Consider the following 19582-nt stretch of genomic DNA (forward strand, 5'->3'; position numbering starts at 1 on the left):
AATTAGGGGTTACCTATTACACAGCCCTAAAGTACCTTTGAGGGTTCTAGTCCCCTTGCGGCTACCACAGGTCTCTTCATTATCCTCTAAGGTGTCTTGGAGACCTTGAACCAGCACGGGTAGGGGCGGAGCAGGCTCACTTCTCCCCGCCAGGGCGGCGCAGCGAGAGCCTTCACCCGCGCTGAGGTCAGAGGGCGCCCGAGTGGAGCCCGAATGGGGAAGTCCCCCGGGGGCGGGCGCACCTGCCGCCGCTGGCGGGAAATCGAAACTCAAGCTGTTGAAACCGCTGCCCCTGCCCTTTCGAATCTCATCTCGAGACTCCCGAGGCGCCCCAGCCCGCGTCCCCGCCGCAGCGGCGGCCGGGCACCCGCGGACTCAGAGCTATGTTCACCCGCACTCGGGTGGTGGGCTCCGGGCTCGGCGCCCCCCCCGCCCCCCGCCCGGCCCGGGAGCCCCCCGGGCGGCCTCGGGAGCCGGGCCAGCTGCAAGGTCCCAGACCGGGTTCGCAGGCGACCCCCCAGAGCCCTTCGCAGGAGAGCCCACGGCTCGCCGGCCAGCGGTGGTAAGTACTTAACAACCCGGCTTGGGGGCGGGAGCCCAGACCTCAGACAGACTCGGCGAGCACTTTCTTGATCATCGGAGTTTGAAACCACGGGGGCCCAGTAGCGGGGTTTCTGAGAGAGTGCAGGCTCGTTTGCCTACCCAAAAGCTTTCAGGAATTATTACCTTATAAATTGAGTGTGCCAGTCTGCGGTTCTTTGCTAAATAACAGCTCTCGTTCCTTTCAAGAACATTGCGATTCTCGTGGCTGGCTACAGGATTGAAAAGACGTGTGGAGAACTCGCCTGAGCGTCCTACGAACTTTACAGGTGTCTCCAGAACTCCTACTCTTTAGCATGAATTATTGTTTTCCTTCCTGGTTTAAACCATCGATGCCCTTAAGTGGTGTCTCCGCGTCAGCTGCCGGGGCAAGGGCGGAGAGGGAATGTGTTATGGGGTAGATGCTCCAAATGCTGGCTCTGGGAGCACGCTTGCATCTCAACCAAGTTCCCAGATAAATGACCTCTTAGGACCAGAGGAGTGGGACCGGGTGAGGTCGAGAGTGGCCGCAGGGTTTCCTGTCATATAGGTAACCTTGACCTTGGTCTTTGGTTCAGAGTCTACAGTTGGTACCCTGAAAACGTTTGTTACCCCGCGTCAGTAATCCTCGCTTTCCTCCCAATGGAAGGAGCTTCTTTAACAGGATAGTATGGCTACACAGGGCTCCGGAAGTGCTGCTTCTGTGCATTGGAATCCTCTGAATAGTTTCATTTTCAGTTCCCCCCTTTCCATCAACTTGTCGCACAAAAGACCTGCTGGTTGCCAAGGAACAGTATATCACCATATGACCCGTAAACAGTAACTTTTCTTTTATCCCTTAACTTTGAAAGAAGTCATGAGTACTGGGCTTTTGATATTATTCCACTTAGGGTTGCCCTTAGATGGGGTGGGTGACCCGGGTGGTTGCAGTCAGAGATTGCCGCATTTGTCACCTTTGCGGAATGAGAGGTGTCTTACTACGATAGAGGTTCATTAAATTCAAGTAATCTCAGTAAGCTGTAGCATTTAATGTAGCAGAGGTCATGGGCATACAGTCTCAGGTTGATGATGAACACCCTTTACGTGCCTTTTTGTTGTTAAAGTTAGCATCTAGTTAGATACAATCATTTATTTGCAAGCTCATATCATCTCATAAATATTAGCATTTGCATCTATCTGTTTTTTCTTTTTCTTTTTTCTTTCTTTTTTTTTTTTTTTTTTTTTTTTGGCTGTCAACATCCCCAGAATCTTGCTGGACCAAATTGCTCGGAAAGGGGCGGTTTTCTAATTCATTGTCCAGGCCTCAATACCTGAAGACCTCACTGCATACTATTTTGTGATTTTTAAGATTTGCCGATAGACCATTAGAGAGTACATGGGAGAGTTGGCTTTCACAGAGCTCTTTTATTTTTAAAAAATGCGAACCGGTTGCAGTAAGTAGAACGTTATAAGAGTCATTCCCTTTTAGGTGTTCAGTAGAGGAGATCCTGTTTGGACCACTCCGAATTCTTACATCTCCATTAGTCACTTCTATTGTTTATTCTCACTTGTATCCTTTAATGGAACTGGAAAACCAAGGAAAATGGTTGAATGGTAAATAATATCTTAGTAAAATGCACACACAAACCCTAAAAGAGGGCTTTATTCTTTTTTTTTTTTTTTTTTTTTGGAGCGGAATTATAGCATTTTCTGGTGGGAAGTAGAGAAAAAGGAAGAAGTGCTTAATAAGCTTCATTTGTTCATTCTCAATATGCGCTTATTTACATGACAAAGGATTGGGATTTCGCCTTGTATTGTGCACATCTTTCCATTAATTCCTTAGGGAAGTGCCAGTGAGGGCACAGGAGCATGGGCTTTGATGCCGGACTCCGTGTTCTCATTCTGCCATTACTTGCTCTCTGAACTTCAGCAAGGTGCTCAAGGACTTTATGCCTCAGTTTCCTCATTACTTAAAATGAGATAATACCAACCTCTGAGGGCTTCTTTATTTGTGTGTAGGTGTATGCGTAAAACAGAACTTCATGCCTGGCAGGAAGGAAATGTCCAGTAAATGTGGGATGCTGACAACCTTAAATTCATTTAACAGGTGTTAATTGATCAAGTACTGTGCCGTCACCCTGAAGCGGAGTATTTGTACATTGTAAAAACACACTGGTTTAAAACACCTACTTCCATGTGGAGATGTTAAGGCAATCTCTTAATATCTTAAATGACTCCTGAGAACCTCCAAATAGACTCTAAGGCAAGGCTGTGTTCTTGACTATGTTTGGATTTAAATAATTATAAGTGCTAATTCATGTTGGCTTTCCCAATTATTTTTAGTTGGTGATTTTTATCTTGTCCCTAGGTATCATAAGCAATTTACACAGATTTAAAGAGAAGAAAGGCTTATATATACTTCGAATCCAAAGTAACAATTTACCTTCACTGTCCCTTTCAATATTTTGCTTTTGTAAAAAAAAATTTTTAAATGTTTGTTTATTTTTGAGAGAGAGTGAGAGAGCACTAGCAGGGGAGGGTCAGAGAGAGAGAGAGAGAGAGAGAGAGAGAGAGACAGAGACACAGAATCCAAAGCAGTCTCCAGGCTCTGAGTGTCGGCCCAGAGCCTGACATGGGGCTCGAACCCACAGACTACAAGATCATGACCGGGGCTAAAGTTGGATGCTTAACCAACTGAGCCACCCAGGCGCCCCAATATTTTGCTTTTTTGTAAATATCTCCCACTCACTTATATAATTTCTAGATAAGTATATGATTAAAGCATGGTTTTAATCTTATATATGAAGAAGGAGATTTTTCACCTGACTTTACCCAATTCTGGGCAATAGACTCTTGCTTGTGAAAGCAACACAGGGTTCCCTCAGTTCAGGTACTTGTCTATAATCATACCCGGAAATAGTCCTTTAGCTTGATGCCATTTAAAGTAAATAAAAAGATATTCTGAAAATGAACCTATAACGTGGAATTTTGCTATACAATTTACTTTAACATCAGGTGAACTGAATTTGTATATAAATTAACATATTTGTGGCCTACTTTATGCTGAGAACTGAAGAGAGTTAAAGATAAGCAATAAAATAACATATGTAACAGTTAACATGTGAAAGTGTGTTATGTATATGAACTCAGTCCTCACAACAATCCTGTAGGAAGAGAGGATCTCTAGCTCTGGATATTTAATTACGAATTCAGGGACAAATAACTACTCAACAAGAGATAAGCCCTTATATGGCTTATAGTCTAATTGATGGGGCACACAGTTATTAGATAATTATAGGAATAACACGATATGCACTATAAAGGAAAGCCAGGGTCTGAGTTCGTCTTGGGAGCAGGAGAAGCATTACCAAGAAGTGATGTTTGCGCCGCAGTCTACAGGCTGGTTAGGAGGCGTGTGGTTTTTTTTCTGACATCAAACACATTATTCCAGCACCAACCAGCTTCAGTTCAATTCAGTTCTGACACTACCTGGGTAGTGCAGACCCCACAGGTTAGAGCTCAGTTTCACAAAACTGCCCCCGTTTCAGACACCAGCCACAAATGGGGTCCCCAAACTACCCACACTTCTGCCTGGCTGACTACAGATGTGGGGGTTTCCGTGACCTCTCTTCCCCTAGTTTTCTAGAACGAATCAGAGAAATCATGGAAACTGTTGTGCTTGCAATTACAGTTTTATTATTAAGGATACAATTCAGGAACAACCAAATGGGACAGATGCAAGGGTAAGGTAGGAGGGTGGGGCATTGCACAGAACTTCCAGGCCTTGTTTAGGTGGGCCACCCTCTCCACACTTGGATGTGTTCACCATTCTGGGAGCTCCTCAGTCCTTATTCAAGAATTTTTATTTAGCTCCATTACACAGGCATAGTCGATTAAATCATCCTCTAATCTCATGGTTGGTTTTCCTGGCAAATCACTCCTATCCTGAAGCATTCTGGGGTCCTCTCGTTAGCATATAATCAACACTCTTATCACGTGGAATCCCAAGGATTTTTGGAGATCTGTGCCGGGAACCAGGGTTAAGGTCTAAGTATTTATCTTTTATTATACCACAGGAGTTTATGTGGCCCCTATGACAGCCAGGGAAACTTTGTGTTCAGATGTCCTTCAAAAGAACTTACTGTGGGGAGCATAGTCAACTGGTAGCCCCAGCTGCCACCGTCCATTATGCCCTTTGTTCTGAGAGCACTCTTATTCTGCACCCTTCCAGCCAGTGTCCGAACTTTCCAGGGTACTCATGGAAGCGTGTTCCTGGCCTATGTGGGACTTCTCTATTGGGCAGCTTTTGCCAGAAGACTCCCCACTGAACTCTCCGAGATTTTCTCAGAACTATACAGCAGTCTGAGGCTCTTCCCGCTCAATCCCCGCCTCCCCTCTCTCCTTTCATAGGTATCAGACCTGCTCATGTTCTTGAGGCTTTCACTGCCTACCCACGCGCATCCCACTTTGGTCCTTCCTAAGCGTTTTCCCCCAAAACATCTTGCATGTCTAACCCTGTCCTGATGTCTCCGAATTGGAGGACCCAGGCTGACACAGCCTCTCAGATACACCACAGCCCTGATTACTAACTGCTTAGACTCGATGCTGTTGAAGTGCTATATAAGTATACTAGGGAAACCCCCTCCTTTTTCTTATTTCCTCCCTTTGCAGTTCTAGTTCCCTCATTTCCCTACTCAAACCTTCAATACTTTTCCCAGTTTGCTGTGCTCCAGGGAAGGAAATAAACCTGGTAGCTCATACCCTTTGTCCTTTTCCCTTTGTCCTCAAAGTCTCAAGGAACAGTGAAGGGAAATAAAGGATGGCTTGATAAGACCACTTATTAATGGCCACTTCCCAATTTTTCTCTCTTTTCTCCTTAAAGAGCACTGTCAAACATTAGTATTAAGCATTTTATAGATATAGGATGGGGTATAAAGTGGAACATATAGCCATTAAGTTATAGCGTTCAATTTTTATGAGCATCACTATTGGAATAATTGTTGAGTATATTCTGAATCCTGAAATATAATGTCTTAGGTCTAAGACAGATCATCAAAAACTTATGTTCTTGACTCACCTCACTTGATTCTGAACTGGCTACATAAAATAGTCTTAAATTAAGTACAAGTTTTTACAAACTTATAAGAACTGCTTTCACTATTTCTTCTTCACCGCAATGCCCCAAATTTCTCTTCTGAATCCTCATATGACTCTGAGAAAGTAAGCTTTTGTTTATAGATGTTAAATGGCATGAAAGCATCAGGTTATTATTCCTCCCTGGGGATGGAGAGCTCCAGGCCCTTTTAGTGCTATGAAATAATAGTACATGGGAAGAGAAAAATCTATGATTGATTCCGATGAGTAATCTTCTTGACGGCTCAATATAGATGGCTATTCATTAGAGGACTATAACTCAATCTTCAGGCAAGGCTCATAAGCATTCAGAAAGTTTGTAAAACAACAGTGTTTAACTCTTAATGATAATTATATGGCTCAATGAGTTTGTTAGGTGTCTCAATGATTACTATATTCTACTAGCAAACTAATCAGTAGAACTCTGCCTATCTGACTTATTTTTGAAATGAGCTGTATGGCAAAGCATTCCAATACTGTGGTAGCTTAAAGTAAATTACTTGTGACCTAGAATAGTCAAAGTGGGCACCCCGAGAGAATAAAACCGAAATAACAATCAATAGCTTGAACTCTTATGTCTTGAACTCTTAACCATGTGCTAGACCTCGTACTATGCATGTCCTATAATTGCTTTTTCTTGATACAGTAAACACTTTGCCACTTTACAGTTGAGGAAACTGAGTCTTTGATGATTAAATGATGTCCCGGAGTCTCATGGCTTCTTTTTTTTAGTAAAAGAAGCAGCACTCAAACCTGAGTCTATCTACCTAAGTCTAGATCCCGAACATGATACAGAGCGGAAGGAGTGGGAGTGCAGCTAGCTAAGCTTCCATCAATTGTCATATTTTCACATCAAGAAAATGGAAATTCTGCAGGCTAAAGGGAGTGGCATTGTACAAACAGTAATGTGACCTTTATGTACAGCTTTAAAATTATTTGGACAAAGAAGTCGTTTGCAAGAATGAAGTTTCTGTGGGGGTTCTCTTGTCTCTGCAGCTTTTCTTAAATGACAGCTTGGTGGGCTTGCATTAAAATAATTCTCTTACTGTTTCTGTTTATGAGCAACCTCAACAGCATCCTGCCTTCCGGTGATCTTTCAGACTTCTGACCAAAGGCTAGTGTATGCAATGCATCTGACGTTCATGATCTGGTACAGGTGTGGGTAGGTAGGAGTTTATATATAACTGAAAAAGTCTTCACAAAACAACTCTCACCTTTCTTCTATGTGATGAACACTGACCTTTTCTACACTCATTTGTTAAAAATAAGCCCGTTAGGGGCGCCTGGGTGGCACAGTCGGTTAAGCGTCCGACTTCAGCCAGGTCACGATCTCGTGGTCCGTGAGTTCGAGCCCCGCGTCAGGCTCTGGGCTGATGGCTCGGAGCCTGGAGCCTGTTTCCAATTCTGTGTCTCCCTCTCTCTCTGCCCCTCCCCTGTTCATGCTCTGTCTCTCTCTGTCCCAAAAATAAAATAAAACGTTGAAGAAAAAAAATTAAAAAAAAAAAATAAAAATAAGCCCGTTAAATTGGTTTCATGAACCATTAGTGGGTTACCTGTGTAGTGTGAAAAGCATGGTTCTGTGCGTGGCAGAAGAGATTGCTGGAGTGGATGGAAAGGAGAGACAGTCTGGTTTGCTTAGATCCACTTTCTCTTCCTGTTTAGACAGGAGGATCGAAATTATGGTTGTGTTTAGAAGGAATTTCCAACTTTTCTGCACTGGATTTCACCCCTCGGTATGGAATACATTTGGCAGTCCGCCGAGTCTTGGGGCGCAGTCACTTTTGCTCAAATACAATATCAAAAATGAGTGGGCATTTCTCAAAGAGTCTTTGACAGCTAAAACAGTGAAACAATAAATCAACAGGATGATGAAAGCCTGAAAATACATAATACCTGCAATGATCAGTAGACGCATAGCAGAAATGAGAAAAAAGAAACTTAGTTCAATTACACAGTAAGGTTACTTAACTCAAAGTCAGTAGAATGCTGTAAGGTTATACATATTGTTAAGGTTAATTGCGTCTATTCAGAATCTATTTGAATCTGAAACAAAAGCTTAACAGGAAAAAAAAAATCATCAAAGATGAAGACTGCTTTTGAAGGGTCTGTTCTGTATCAGAGAATCAGCTAATGACGATCTTCCTTTGTTCTGTAATGTTCATAATTCCCCCCCCCCCCAAATATGAAACTTAAAAGGCAGTCTGTTAAAATCCGATAGAAAACCTAAAGACGTTTATCATCATTAACACTCAAGGGCTAGTATTGCCCAGTGTATATTTTACTGGTGTACCAGAGAGTGGAAATCCTATGCGACCTAATCTTGTAAGCAAATCTGAGCCCCTGCTTGAAGTCTTAATTTTAAATATTTCCTCATTAAAAAATTCTTTTTTTTGGAATGTTTCCCCTGATTGTAAAAATAAAGTTACATCTGCTTATTATAAGAACTCAAACATTACAAAAATAATGTACAAAGTGAAAGTTCCCTGCAATTCTAATCCTTAGAAATAAACACTTCAAATGGTTTGATATGATGACATTTTAATTAATTAATTAATTAATTTTAATGTTTATTTTTGAGAGAGAGAGAGCACATGAGTGGGGGAGGAACAGAGAGAGGAGACACAGAATCTGAAGCAGGCTCCAGGCTCTGAGCTGTCAGCACAGAGCCTGGTGCGGGGCTTGAACCCATGGACTGTGAGATCATGACCTGAGCCGAAGTCAGATGCTTAACCAATTGAGCCACCCAGGTGCCCCAAGACATATTTATTTTTAAAGTGTAGGCTGTGCTTTTTGACTCTTTAGGCCAAGTAGAAAGTCTTAGAGCCATTATGCCTTCTGATTTCTATTGCCAATAGAAAGTGACAGGCAGGAGAAGATATGTTCTCTTTCTAATCTTTATTTTAAAATGTGATTGCCCGCTAACTTACAGGCAGATTCTATTCTCACATTGATTTATTATTTAGTTGTGCAAGGAAACAGCCCTTGTTCTAACAATGGAATCTTGGATAATATCTTTTATGTAGTACTCTTCCCCCACGTTTCACCTGACTATGTAATCATGAGGAAGTCATCAATGTTTCACATTCAGATTGTGAGGCATTCTATAAATTCTATTAGACAGTTTATCTGGTGTATTAGGGTTCTCTAGAGAAACAGAACTAATAGATTACATATATGTACTATATATTATATAGATTATCATTATAAATATATAATATTTATTACATATATAATATGTATTATATATGTAATATGCTTATATATTGTATATGTTTGTATTAAGAGATTATTATTTCATATATATAAAGAAATTTATTATAAGGTTATAAGGTATTGGCTTACATAATTATGAAGGCTGAGAGGTCCCACGATCTGTCATCTGCAAGTTGGAGACCCAGGAAAGCCACTGTGTAGTTGGAAGTTCTAAAACCAAGAGAGCCATGGTGTACATTCCCCTCTAAGTGTGAAGGCCTGGGAACCAGGAGTATCAAGGGCAGGAGATCAATGTCTCAGCTCAGCAGTCAGGTTGAGATTGGTTTCCACCTTCCTCTGCCTTCCTTGTTCTGTTGAGGCCCTCAAGGGACTGGATGATGCCCCCCCCCCCCCAAGAGGAAGGGTCATCTGCTTTACTCAGACGATGGATTCAGATGCTTACATTTTTCAGAAACACCCTCATGGACAACCCAGAAATAACGTTTAGCCAGACACGGGGTATCCTGTTGCCAGGTCAAGTTGACACACAAAGTTAACCATCACACCTGGACTCTTCAGAATTGTTAGTCATGAAAGGAAGAAAAAAGTCAAGGAAACAGTCCAGGATTATAGGAGTCTACAGAGACTTGTCAAAAAACAGGCATGTGTAACCCATGATTGGATCCAGGGTGTGGTGGGGGTAGGGAAGAATACTTAAAAAATTGGAACAGTTTAGAAATTTGTACAGAGACTACATAGTAATATTAATTTCCTTGGGTGTGATAGTTTTTAATGTGTAAGTAGGGGAATGTCTTTGTTCTTGAGAGACACAGGTTAAAGTATTCAGGGTTATGCACTAATGACTCTGCAGCTTGCTTTTTTATGGTTCAGAAAAAATGAACATGAAAGGGGTGAAAGAAATATGGCCAAACGTGAGCAATCGGTAAATATAGGTAAATAGTATATGGGTTTTCATTTTACTAATGTTTTAATTTTGCTTATAGGCTTAAAATTTAAGATACAAAAATAATTTCAGGTGATATTCTAAAGTTTTTTATGCCTCTCTCTTTTTTCCTTTATTCTTTTGGAATCTGGATAAATTAAAAGGAAGTTTGTCATGGAGCTGTATACTTAAGATTTGTGCAGTTTGCCTAAAAATATTATATCTCAATAAATAATTTAGCAAAAAACCTGGGCTCAGAACCATGCTGTCTTCTACAGAAGACTATATACTAATCTTTAACGAGAGATTTATCAACACTACTTTGTTTCATGTAGTGGTTCTTATGACTCCTAAGACATGGATGAAAGGAAAGAATCAGAAACTAGGATATAGATGTGAGTGGCAAATGCCAGAACCAGGAGGTAAAAAGACAGAAAAACTAACTCACATACATTGTTGAAGAAGATGGGGCAAAGAAATGGAATCGCAGCATATGATTCAGGACTAGGTTTTATTACATATGGTAAAGGAGGTGTCATATTACACATAGGTTATATGTAATTATTATATTACAATTATGTATAATACAATATCTCCAATTAGGTGTCTTGAGCAGAGATGGCTTTGTCTATTTGTTTCTCGCCTATGAGAGAGGTCTGAAGGTAGCTAGCCTACGGGTGATGTAGTAAAAATAACAGGAAGCCATAATAGAACATATATTTTCTAGCATTGTCCTAAGTACTTTATGTCTGTACTCTAAGAAGTAGGTAGTGGTTAGCCCCATCTCACAGGTGAAAAAAATAGAAAAACTTAGTAATTTGCCCAAAGTTGTAGGTAGAACGTAACGGAATTAGGGTTTCAAGCCAGGCAGTTTGGCAATAGATTACCACTAATGTGGAGGTTTTATAGTCCCAGAGCACCAGATTGCTTTTGTCTTTCTGTTCTGCCATTTTTAAAAATGTTTATCTATTTTGAGAGAGAGAGAGAGAGAGAGCGCGAGAGCGAGCACGCGCATGCACACGTGGGGGAAGGGCAGAAAGCGAGGGAGAGAATCTCAAACAGGTCTGCACTGTCCGTGCAGAGCCCGACACTGGGCTGGAACTCCCAAACTGTGAAATCATGACCTGAGCCAAAATCAAGAGTTGGATGCTTAATTGACTGAGCCACTCAGGTGCCCCTCAGTTCTACCATTTCTTTTCTTTTTTTCATTTATTTTGATAGAGATAATAGAGAGAGAGTGGGGGAGGGGCAGAGAGTGAGGGAGACAGAATCCCAAACGGGCTCTGTGCTGATGTGGGGCTCAAACTCAGGAACCGTGAGATCATGTCCGGAGCTGAAGTCAAGAGTCAGATGCTTAACTAGTTGAGCCACCCAGGCGCCCCATTTCTGCCATTTCTGATGCATACCTTCCATATTCAAGTTGCCTTGTTGACCAAGATACCTGTCTGAGCACCAGCTACCACGTCAGCCTTCCAGGTAGGAGAAAGCAACAAAAAAAGGTTTTCCTGCCTGTTTCCATTTAAAGGAACTTTCCTAGAAACCTTTCTCAATGCTTCCCCTTACATTTCAGGTTTCCCAAACTTAATAGCATGGTCACACCTAGCTATAAAAAAGGTTGTGGACTGTAGTCTTTTAATTGGGTACTTTGTGAAGCTGAATAATACAAAGGTGCCATTTAATAAGAAGGAGGTGCAAAATCAATGGTTGGGTAGGGCCAGCATCTCTCCTAGTTTAAGAATTGAGGAGAGTCAGGCACCAGAACAGAAATTAATCATTTGATCATACTGTTTCTGGGATTTTGGAAATGCAAATGAGATAGCTAAGGAAGAAAAATTTAAATGTCCACATTCCTGTTCAAAGTATTGATTTTTGAGGACTATTGTTTATTTATTGTTTTAGAGTTTTGTTCTGGTTAATATTCTGTGCAAAGCTGTATTTTTATGCTTTGTACACGGTGCAGTATTGTTTAAAACTGTGAACAGTTGAAACACCTGACATAGTTGAGTGGCTACATTATGACGCATCCATGTTGTGAAATACTATGTAGCCATCTAATATTTTTTAAAAAAATTTTTTTTCAACGTTTATTTATTTTTGGGACAGAGGGAGACAGAGCATGTACGGGGGAGGGGCAGAGAGAGAGGGAGACTCAGAATCAGAAACAGGCTCCAGGCTCTGAGCCATCAGCTCAGAGCCTGACGCGGGGCTCGAACTCACGGACCGCGAGATCGTGACCTGGCTGAAGTCGGACGCTTAACCGACTGCGCCACCCAGGCGCCCCTGTAGCCATCTAATATTAAGCTTGTTACATGAATAGTTGGGAAAGCACCTACAAGTGAAAGTAAGACATAAAATTGGACTTAAGATATGTTTGCAACGGTGTAATAATATGTACAGAATATAGATTGGACTGAAATTCAGTCAAATGAAACTAATTGTGATCCCTGAGGCGTCGGATTATGAGTGCCTTTTAAATACTTAAAAATATATTTTGTGATTTTCTTCTATAAGCATATGTCTTTCAAAATCAGAAATAAAAGATGAATTTTGTTTTTAAATGTTTTATGCAGAGATTTAGATAAAAATCCCTCATGCCTTGCATTTATCTCTGACCCAGGAGTCTCGTGGCTTTTGCCAGTATCTATGAAACAGTAACATGGCTAAGGTTAGCTTGTTAGGTTAAGCAAGTAGTTTGCACGTAGGCTCAAATCAAGTCCCAGATCCAACATCTCTATGTTCTGAAAATATGAATTCAATTTCATACATTTTGCAAGTATACCTAACAGTTGGTCCCCATCTCCACTCCCATCATTAGTTTTTGGCCTCTTAAAGATGGTGAGTCTCAATAATACTATGTTTCATATATATTCTTTGTATCTTTAGAGTGAATCCTTCTTGCTTTTCTCAAAGCCCTTATCATTTATGTCTGTATATGTGTTTTAAGTGATGAAACGTGACATCTTTCAGGTCTACCCTGTATGGTTGTGCAGGTTGGTAACTACACAAACTTGTCTGGCTAAGGTAGTAATTTGGAGCTGAAATACATACCAAACCATGCACCCTAGTGTAGGGTTACCTCTACCTGAAAGGAGCACTTTTTTCTCATTTGCATAAATTTTCCATCTCCCACTAAACCACGAGCCTACATAGGAATGCTGGGATGGAGGATGTGTGTGTGTGTGTGTGTGTGTGTGTGTGTGTGTGTGTATACCTTTTCGACTTTCCATAAAGTTATTCTATGCACAAAGGTGCTGATGACCTGTGATCTCTTGCGGATCTTTTCCCTCTGGGTGTCTGTTCTGCCCTCTGGGTATCTATTCAATTGTCCACCAGAAGCTGTGGGTTCAAGAACTAACTTGCTTCACATCAGCTTCTTGGATGTGTAGACAGTGTTTTGGGCTCTGCAGATTTTGAGGTCAAAGAATTCATGAGCCCTTCCTCACTGGAGTTGTGGAGTGCTGGATCAGGGTTGGTGTAACAGGTGTAGTGGTTAAGTATGATTTACTCAGCCGGATCTTGTTATTTTTTGTTTTTCTTGGGAATATGGTCTGTTTATCAAACTTTTGGAAACCTGAATGCTTCAAGTTTTGACACATGTTGGCTAAAAACAGTAAGCTTTGGATGCCTATATTGAAGGTCATATAACAAAAACCAATATGGAAAGCCATAGCAAGAAAATCCAGTGCCTTTGATTAACCAAAAATCTTTTTTTTCAAGTTCATGCAAGGTTAAGGTTTTCTTGAACTCAGAAAACCTCAAACTAGTTTTTTGAAGAATGGTAGACTTTACATGTCTCCTATACTGCTTGAAAAGATCTGTTTGTTACTTAATCTTCTGTTTCTGAATTTTTGCTCCTATGTTTCTTTTTCAGTCAAACCAGTGTTGTTCCTAATTAGAAATTTAAATTACATCTGCTGCAGTTTGTACACACCAGGGGATATATTTATGTAATACTTTTAGCCAGCCAAGATATTTTTCATAACTTCAGCATAACATTTTCATAGGGTGTTTATTGATGAGATGTTATAAAAATTGTGCAAGAATGGACACGAGAGAAGCAATCGTGTAGCTCGGGAGAGACCTTGCAAGAAGAACATTTCTTAAATATATTTTTCTTCTCTCTATTTTTTTTTGTATGGTGCAGGAACACATTTTCTCTTTGTCTTCTGCTCTTCTTTATATGTTCTCCCTCAGTATGTCTCCTGGATGTGTGCCGTTGGAAAGTGAAAATAATCTTACAAATTGCGAGATTTCATTAAATTTCAATGAGGTAATTAAGGAAACTCATTTTCAAAGATATACATTTACTTCAGTGGCTTGAATGTTGCTTAATCGGGAAATGCCCAGAATACAAAATATAGGCAGGTTGGGCTTGTCTGGATCAGCATCTTTGAGAGTCAGGCTGTTGAAAGGGAAGACGTGCAGGTTAAAACAGCAGAGGCCCTTGCTGTGGGTGGAAATTAATTGGCTGAAAACATGAATAAGTTATACTTGTTATTCATGTCAAGAAAAAGGGAGGAGAGAAGGGACGGATATTTGTATCTATCAAGGCATTACTCTCTGCCACATGATAATAAAAAAACCTAAAAAGCAGATCCTTAGAAGTAGGCTCCTCTTTCCATAGCAAGTCAGAGGACTAGAAGCCCAAATACTTGCCATGCTTTCTTCTGAATATTATGTTTCAGATTTGGCAATTTCAGCCCAGAAAATGTTACTAAGAAGGTTACTAAGGAATTCTCTAACATGAAACATTTATTACTGGGACCTCTCCTTGAGCCTGGGGTTATGTTAAAAGGCTTTCAAGTTAAAAGGCTTTGAATTTAGGGTTGGATAATTCTTTCCCTCTTTTCATGGCCCCACACTATGTCTGGGTACGTGTAGGCTACACAAATTGCAATAGATTGACCGCAGTTCTATTCCTAAAACTAAAGATGCTACTGTGATGTTATCAGACTTGAACATATTCAGATTAGATATTGTGGAATAAGATCTTTTACCTATAGAATGATTTTTCTTCCCAGATCTTTAACGAAATTTAAATTTTGGGCATAAGGGAGGCCCATGGGACTTGGAAAATTCTCTGTGAAGCTGCTCTTGGTAAAACCCTAGCAAAGGAACCCTTCTTTGGCCATTTCAGACCCTGTCTTTTAAACCTCAGCTGGCTATACTTCTCATTTCTATCCCTCTGTGACTGTCTCCCACCTTGAATTTCTACTTAATGTCCTCTTACTTTGACACTTGTTTGGATATTCTTGTGGTATGCTCCAGAGGCTTCAGAAATTGTTCCTAACTAAAATATAAGCTCCATTAAAGTGGTTGGTCTGCTTTTTCACATCTCCCTTCATTCTTCACAAACCCCTTAATGTGAGTCCATAAATAGGTGCTCAGTAAAGTAGGTTACTTTGGAAGTCTATCAAGAGGCTGGAAATGAGTGACGATCGTATCTTCTACTCTCTGTGTCAAGCTGAAGGGTTAGCTTCAAACACCCACCTAATCTAAAACAAAAGTCCTGCATTTGAGTCTGAGTACCATTGCTTAATTAACCTCGTGACCTTCGGTGTGTATCTGTATCTATATCTTTATCAATGATTTAATCCCTGAATTCCCATCAGTCTAAATGTTCAAATATAACTTCATTGATCTACAGCAGTGGTTCTCATAGTGTGGTGCCTAGATCAAGAACATCAACATTGGGGCGCCTGGGTGGCTCAGTCGGTTAAGCGTCCGACTTCGGCCCAGGTCATGATCTCGCGGTCCGTGAGTTCGAGCCCCGCGTCGGGCTCTGTGCTGACAGCTCAGAGCCTGGAGCCTGCTTCAGATTCTGTGTCTCCCTCTCTCTATGACCGTCCCCCGTTCGTGCTCTGTCTCTCTCTGTCTCAAAAATAAATGGATGTTAAAAAAAAAAATCAACATTACCTGGGAACTATTAAAAATGCCAGTTCTCACCCCTTGCCCCCGCCCCCAGACCTACTGAATCAGGAACTCTGCGCTTTAACTGACCCTCCAGGTGATTCCGATGCGTGCTAAAGTTTGAGAACTGCTGATCAATGTAGAGTCAAATCCCTGGGATGGCGAGAAGCTCTGTGCCACGATGTTGCTAGACTTGAAGGATTGTGCAATCATGTCACGGCGAGCATTTAAATCCAGTACCTTGCGTTTCATCTTTAAGGCTCTGTACAATGGCTCACCATTGCATCATATTCAAGTGTGTAGCCATTACCCACAGAATTGCAGCTCCCAAGCTCCTGTGAATTGAGGAGTGAAAAATCTTTCTTAGGGTGAACAAAGAATATGCAATGGACAAGGGATTAATTTTCAGTAGCAGCCTCCTCATTTTGTATTCATAACGTTGTATGCATGTGAGGCTACAAATGCAATGTCTGCTGATATATGTTAGGTAATTGGGCATCTTGCAGCCCCATTTGCATGCAAAGGTGATTGTACACTTCCCATTTACAAGTCTAAAATTAAAGCCCAGTTTGAAGCAGGCTGAAGTCTCACTGCTAGGAAAATAACAAGATAAGGAAGAAATGACTTCTGTTAATCAGCACTTTTGGCCTCTACTGTTCAATCTTTGCTAATTTGTCCTTTGAAATTGTACATTCTGTGTTGAAGAGAGAGAATTCTAAGAGTATCTGGGGTTTTAAAAAAAAACAACCTTCACTTACAAGCTGATTGTGTTTATTCATAGCATTCCCCCTAAAATTGTACCCACACATATGCTGCAGTCTGTTGCTCTGTGAGGTATTGGTGCTCTTGTGGGGCCACATCCATCATCTCAAAGAAGAGCCTCTCTCCCCCTGCCAAACAGATTTACAGACTCGGTCTGTGGCATCATTTCAGTTCAGCCCACAGTCCTCAAGCAGGTACCCTGTGCCAGGCATTGTGCCAGAGGCTGGGTGGGTACAGATCAGTCAAGTTCCAGCCCTCAAAAGCTCACAGTATTTTAACAGCCTCCTGGAATCTCAGTGCTGTGTATATTTGGTTAAATGCCATCTTCCCAGATCCGCACCCCATGAATTAAAATGCTTCAAGGATGCTTCTCTGAGCTCCTGATTATGTTCTATCTGTGTCCCCAGGAGAAGAGGAGACCTAGTAGATCCATGCCTAGGAGAGTCAGAGCCTGGAAGCACAAGATGTGGCCACATGGCCACTCAGATGGGTCATGAAGAGAAGGTGGCTGTGTTGCAAGTGGCATGGATTTCCAGTTTGTAGGACCAAAGAATGCATGAATGTTTTCTGTACTCCCAACGTGGGTCATGATGGAAGAGAATGCCTGGCTAACGCCATCTCAAAGGGACTTGCCCCTGAGTGCCACCTGGAGGAACGGTGGATCCCTACAAAGACAGTTTACTAGAGCGAACTGGGACGCAGTCACTTGTCGGTCTTGATCAGTTGCTTTATATTTCCATATTTGGCCATGTGTACTCGTTTTACTTGACAACTAGATTGTAACCTCCCAGAGAACAGAGCCGGGTCTTAAGAAGATTATCTTCCACAGTACCTATTTGATGGTGATGATCATAAATACAGTATATTAGCAGCAAGAGTGTCTGGAAGTTATATGTATTCGTTTCTCATGATAATTTCCTGATGATTTTTTTCCTCTTTATTCCAGCACAGGCGCATATACCTTGATAACACCAAATGAAAACCGAAGAAATCAGATACAAAGGAGTATGTATATTTATTCATTTAACATTCAGAATGCTTCTCATCTTAGAGAGTAGGATTGATTTACTTTGGTGTATAGTTTTATTTTCTGGTACGAATAGACTCACCACATCTTACAGAGTTTTTTCTTTTTTTAACTTTAGCAGCTTTAATTATAGCTTTTAAAATTATTCTATTGTTAATCCTTCTAAATTAGTTTCTCTATGTTAATAGCAGAACTCATAGCACAATGGCAAATCTCAGATTTCTGTTGGACTTAAACAATTTCACATCTATTGCCAATAAATTATCTAGTTCCCATGAAATTGGGTTGACTGCAGATATTTTTACAGGACTATGAATACTTGCAGAGCAGATGAGTTATATATGAAACAGATCATGACATAATCTGTCCCCTTCTTGATCTGTCCTGTCCCATCCCTTCTTAATGGAATTTTTCTTTAACCTCTGTGCTCCCATAATTTTGCAAGTATCAGAGTCTGCCCTCAGCTGTTTTTATTTGAGAGCGTCCATTTCCTTGTTCTAGATTACAACCTCTTTGAGGGCAGGGACTACACTTTACTCATTTTTGCCCTCCTTGTACCTAGTGGGTGCAGAGCCTGTTTGAAGTTGTACCGTAAAATAAATGCTGCCATTTAAATTACAGCATTATAACTTAGAGGTAGATGGAGAACTCAAGTTCAACCAGTTCACAAAGAAGTTATGAGGCCTGTTCAATTCAAGCTGTGGGGCTAGCGCTGACATTCTGTGCTCTCGTGTATTAGATCTTTTTTTTTTTAATTAAAAAAAAATTTTTTAATGTTTATTTTTGAGAGAGAGAGTGTGTGTGTGTGTGTGTGTGTGTGTGTGTGTGTGTGTGAGTAGTGTAGGGACAGAAAGAGAAGGAGACACAGAATCTGAAGCAGGATCCAGGCTCTGAGCAGTCAGCACAAGAGGCCAACACGGGGCGCAAACCCACAGGCTGTGAGATGGTGACCTGAGCCGAAGTCAGATGCTTAACTGACTGAGCCATCCAGGCGTCCCTCTCCTGTATTAGATCTTGATAGGAAATTTAATATTGTGACTAAGAATGGACATACAGGCACAACAGGGAAGCAGGTGTCTAAATTAGAGACTTGAGTCTCCACCAGACATGTTGCACCCTGGATGGTACACCTGCATCAATGCAGAGTATGACGGTCACAGCTATGCAGAGACTGTGGGTATTGCCAGCAACTGAACCAGCGACCCAACTGAGTCCCAAAGGTTCTGGCATTTTACGAGCTTGTGATTTAAATACTTTCCAGGAATTTATGCCTTAGTGTGGTCTGGATTTGGGGTATGTTTCAGAAGTTTCCCGCCCCCCCCCAATTAAAAATACTACATATGGACGTTTGAAACAATGGGGTCTAAGGTGGGGGAGATCTGGATGCGCACTGAAGAACAGAATTAGCATCTCGGGCGCCCCCTGCTGTCATGCAGAGTGTGTTATTTGGGCAGTGAGCACTGCTCCACCTAGAGGAGGCTTTCCTGCCTGGTGGAATGGAGTGCAAGGGGCTGGAGCCCTCACTCCTAGTTGCGGTAAGCTTGGGGGACGTTTGAAACACAGTGCCGTGGGCATCAGAATTCTCTGGGGCTTTGTTTACTGTGTGCAAAGAGTTCTTACTGACATACGAATATTCTAGTTTTGTACACACTCTCTATAGAAAATTCAAAAAGCTAATTGGATCTAGGGTTTTAAAAATGCCAGAATGAGAGGAAAAACAAAACTCCTTTATTTTAGTAAGAGGTCAGGATTTTCCAAATTTGGACTTTCAGTTCATACTCTTGGAGAGAGAGAGAGAGCGCCTCAGGGGTGGGCGCAGCGTCGCCCCAAAGGGTGCCTTCCTTTCCTGGCTATTTTGTGCACTCATGCTTGCAGGGAGTTAATTGCCCTCTGGTGCTTGTTTCTTGTGCTATCAACGGAACTGTTTTCACACTCTAATCATCGATGATTTGACATTTCTCACCTGGCTTAGTTGCTGAGAAAGAGCTGGAAAATCTTGAGAAGTGGAGAGAACAACAGCGAGCAAAGCCCGTTACCCTGGCCCCAAGGCGCTTAGG

At 41.4% G+C, this 19582-nt stretch overlaps 1 protein-coding gene across 4 annotated transcripts in view; it reads left to right on the forward strand.

The window, feature by feature from the left end:
- The first annotated feature begins 217 nt into the window (after positions 1 to 217).
- The window catches only part of EPSTI1 (epithelial stromal interaction 1), a 98204-nt gene continuing 78839 nt past the window's right edge, over positions 218 to 19582 (forward strand). The window contains exons 1-3 of one of the 4 annotated variants that reach the window (XM_023251861.2): positions 218 to 562; positions 17445 to 17503; positions 19498 to 19581. In XM_023251861.2, the coding sequence (XP_023107629.1) occupies positions 384 to 562; positions 17445 to 17503; positions 19498 to 19581 (322 nt within the window). In that variant the 5' untranslated portion in view covers positions 218 to 383. The remainder of the gene's footprint in view (positions 563 to 17444; positions 17504 to 19497; position 19582) is intronic. The other 3 variants (XM_006927315.5, XR_006595028.1, XM_011290734.4) reach the window with 3 other exon arrangements.

Source organism: Felis catus, chromosome A1, assembly GCF_018350175.1.
Source record: "Felis catus isolate Fca126 chromosome A1, F.catus_Fca126_mat1.0, whole genome shotgun sequence".
NCBI lineage: Eukaryota > Metazoa > Chordata > Mammalia > Carnivora > Felidae > Felis > Felis catus.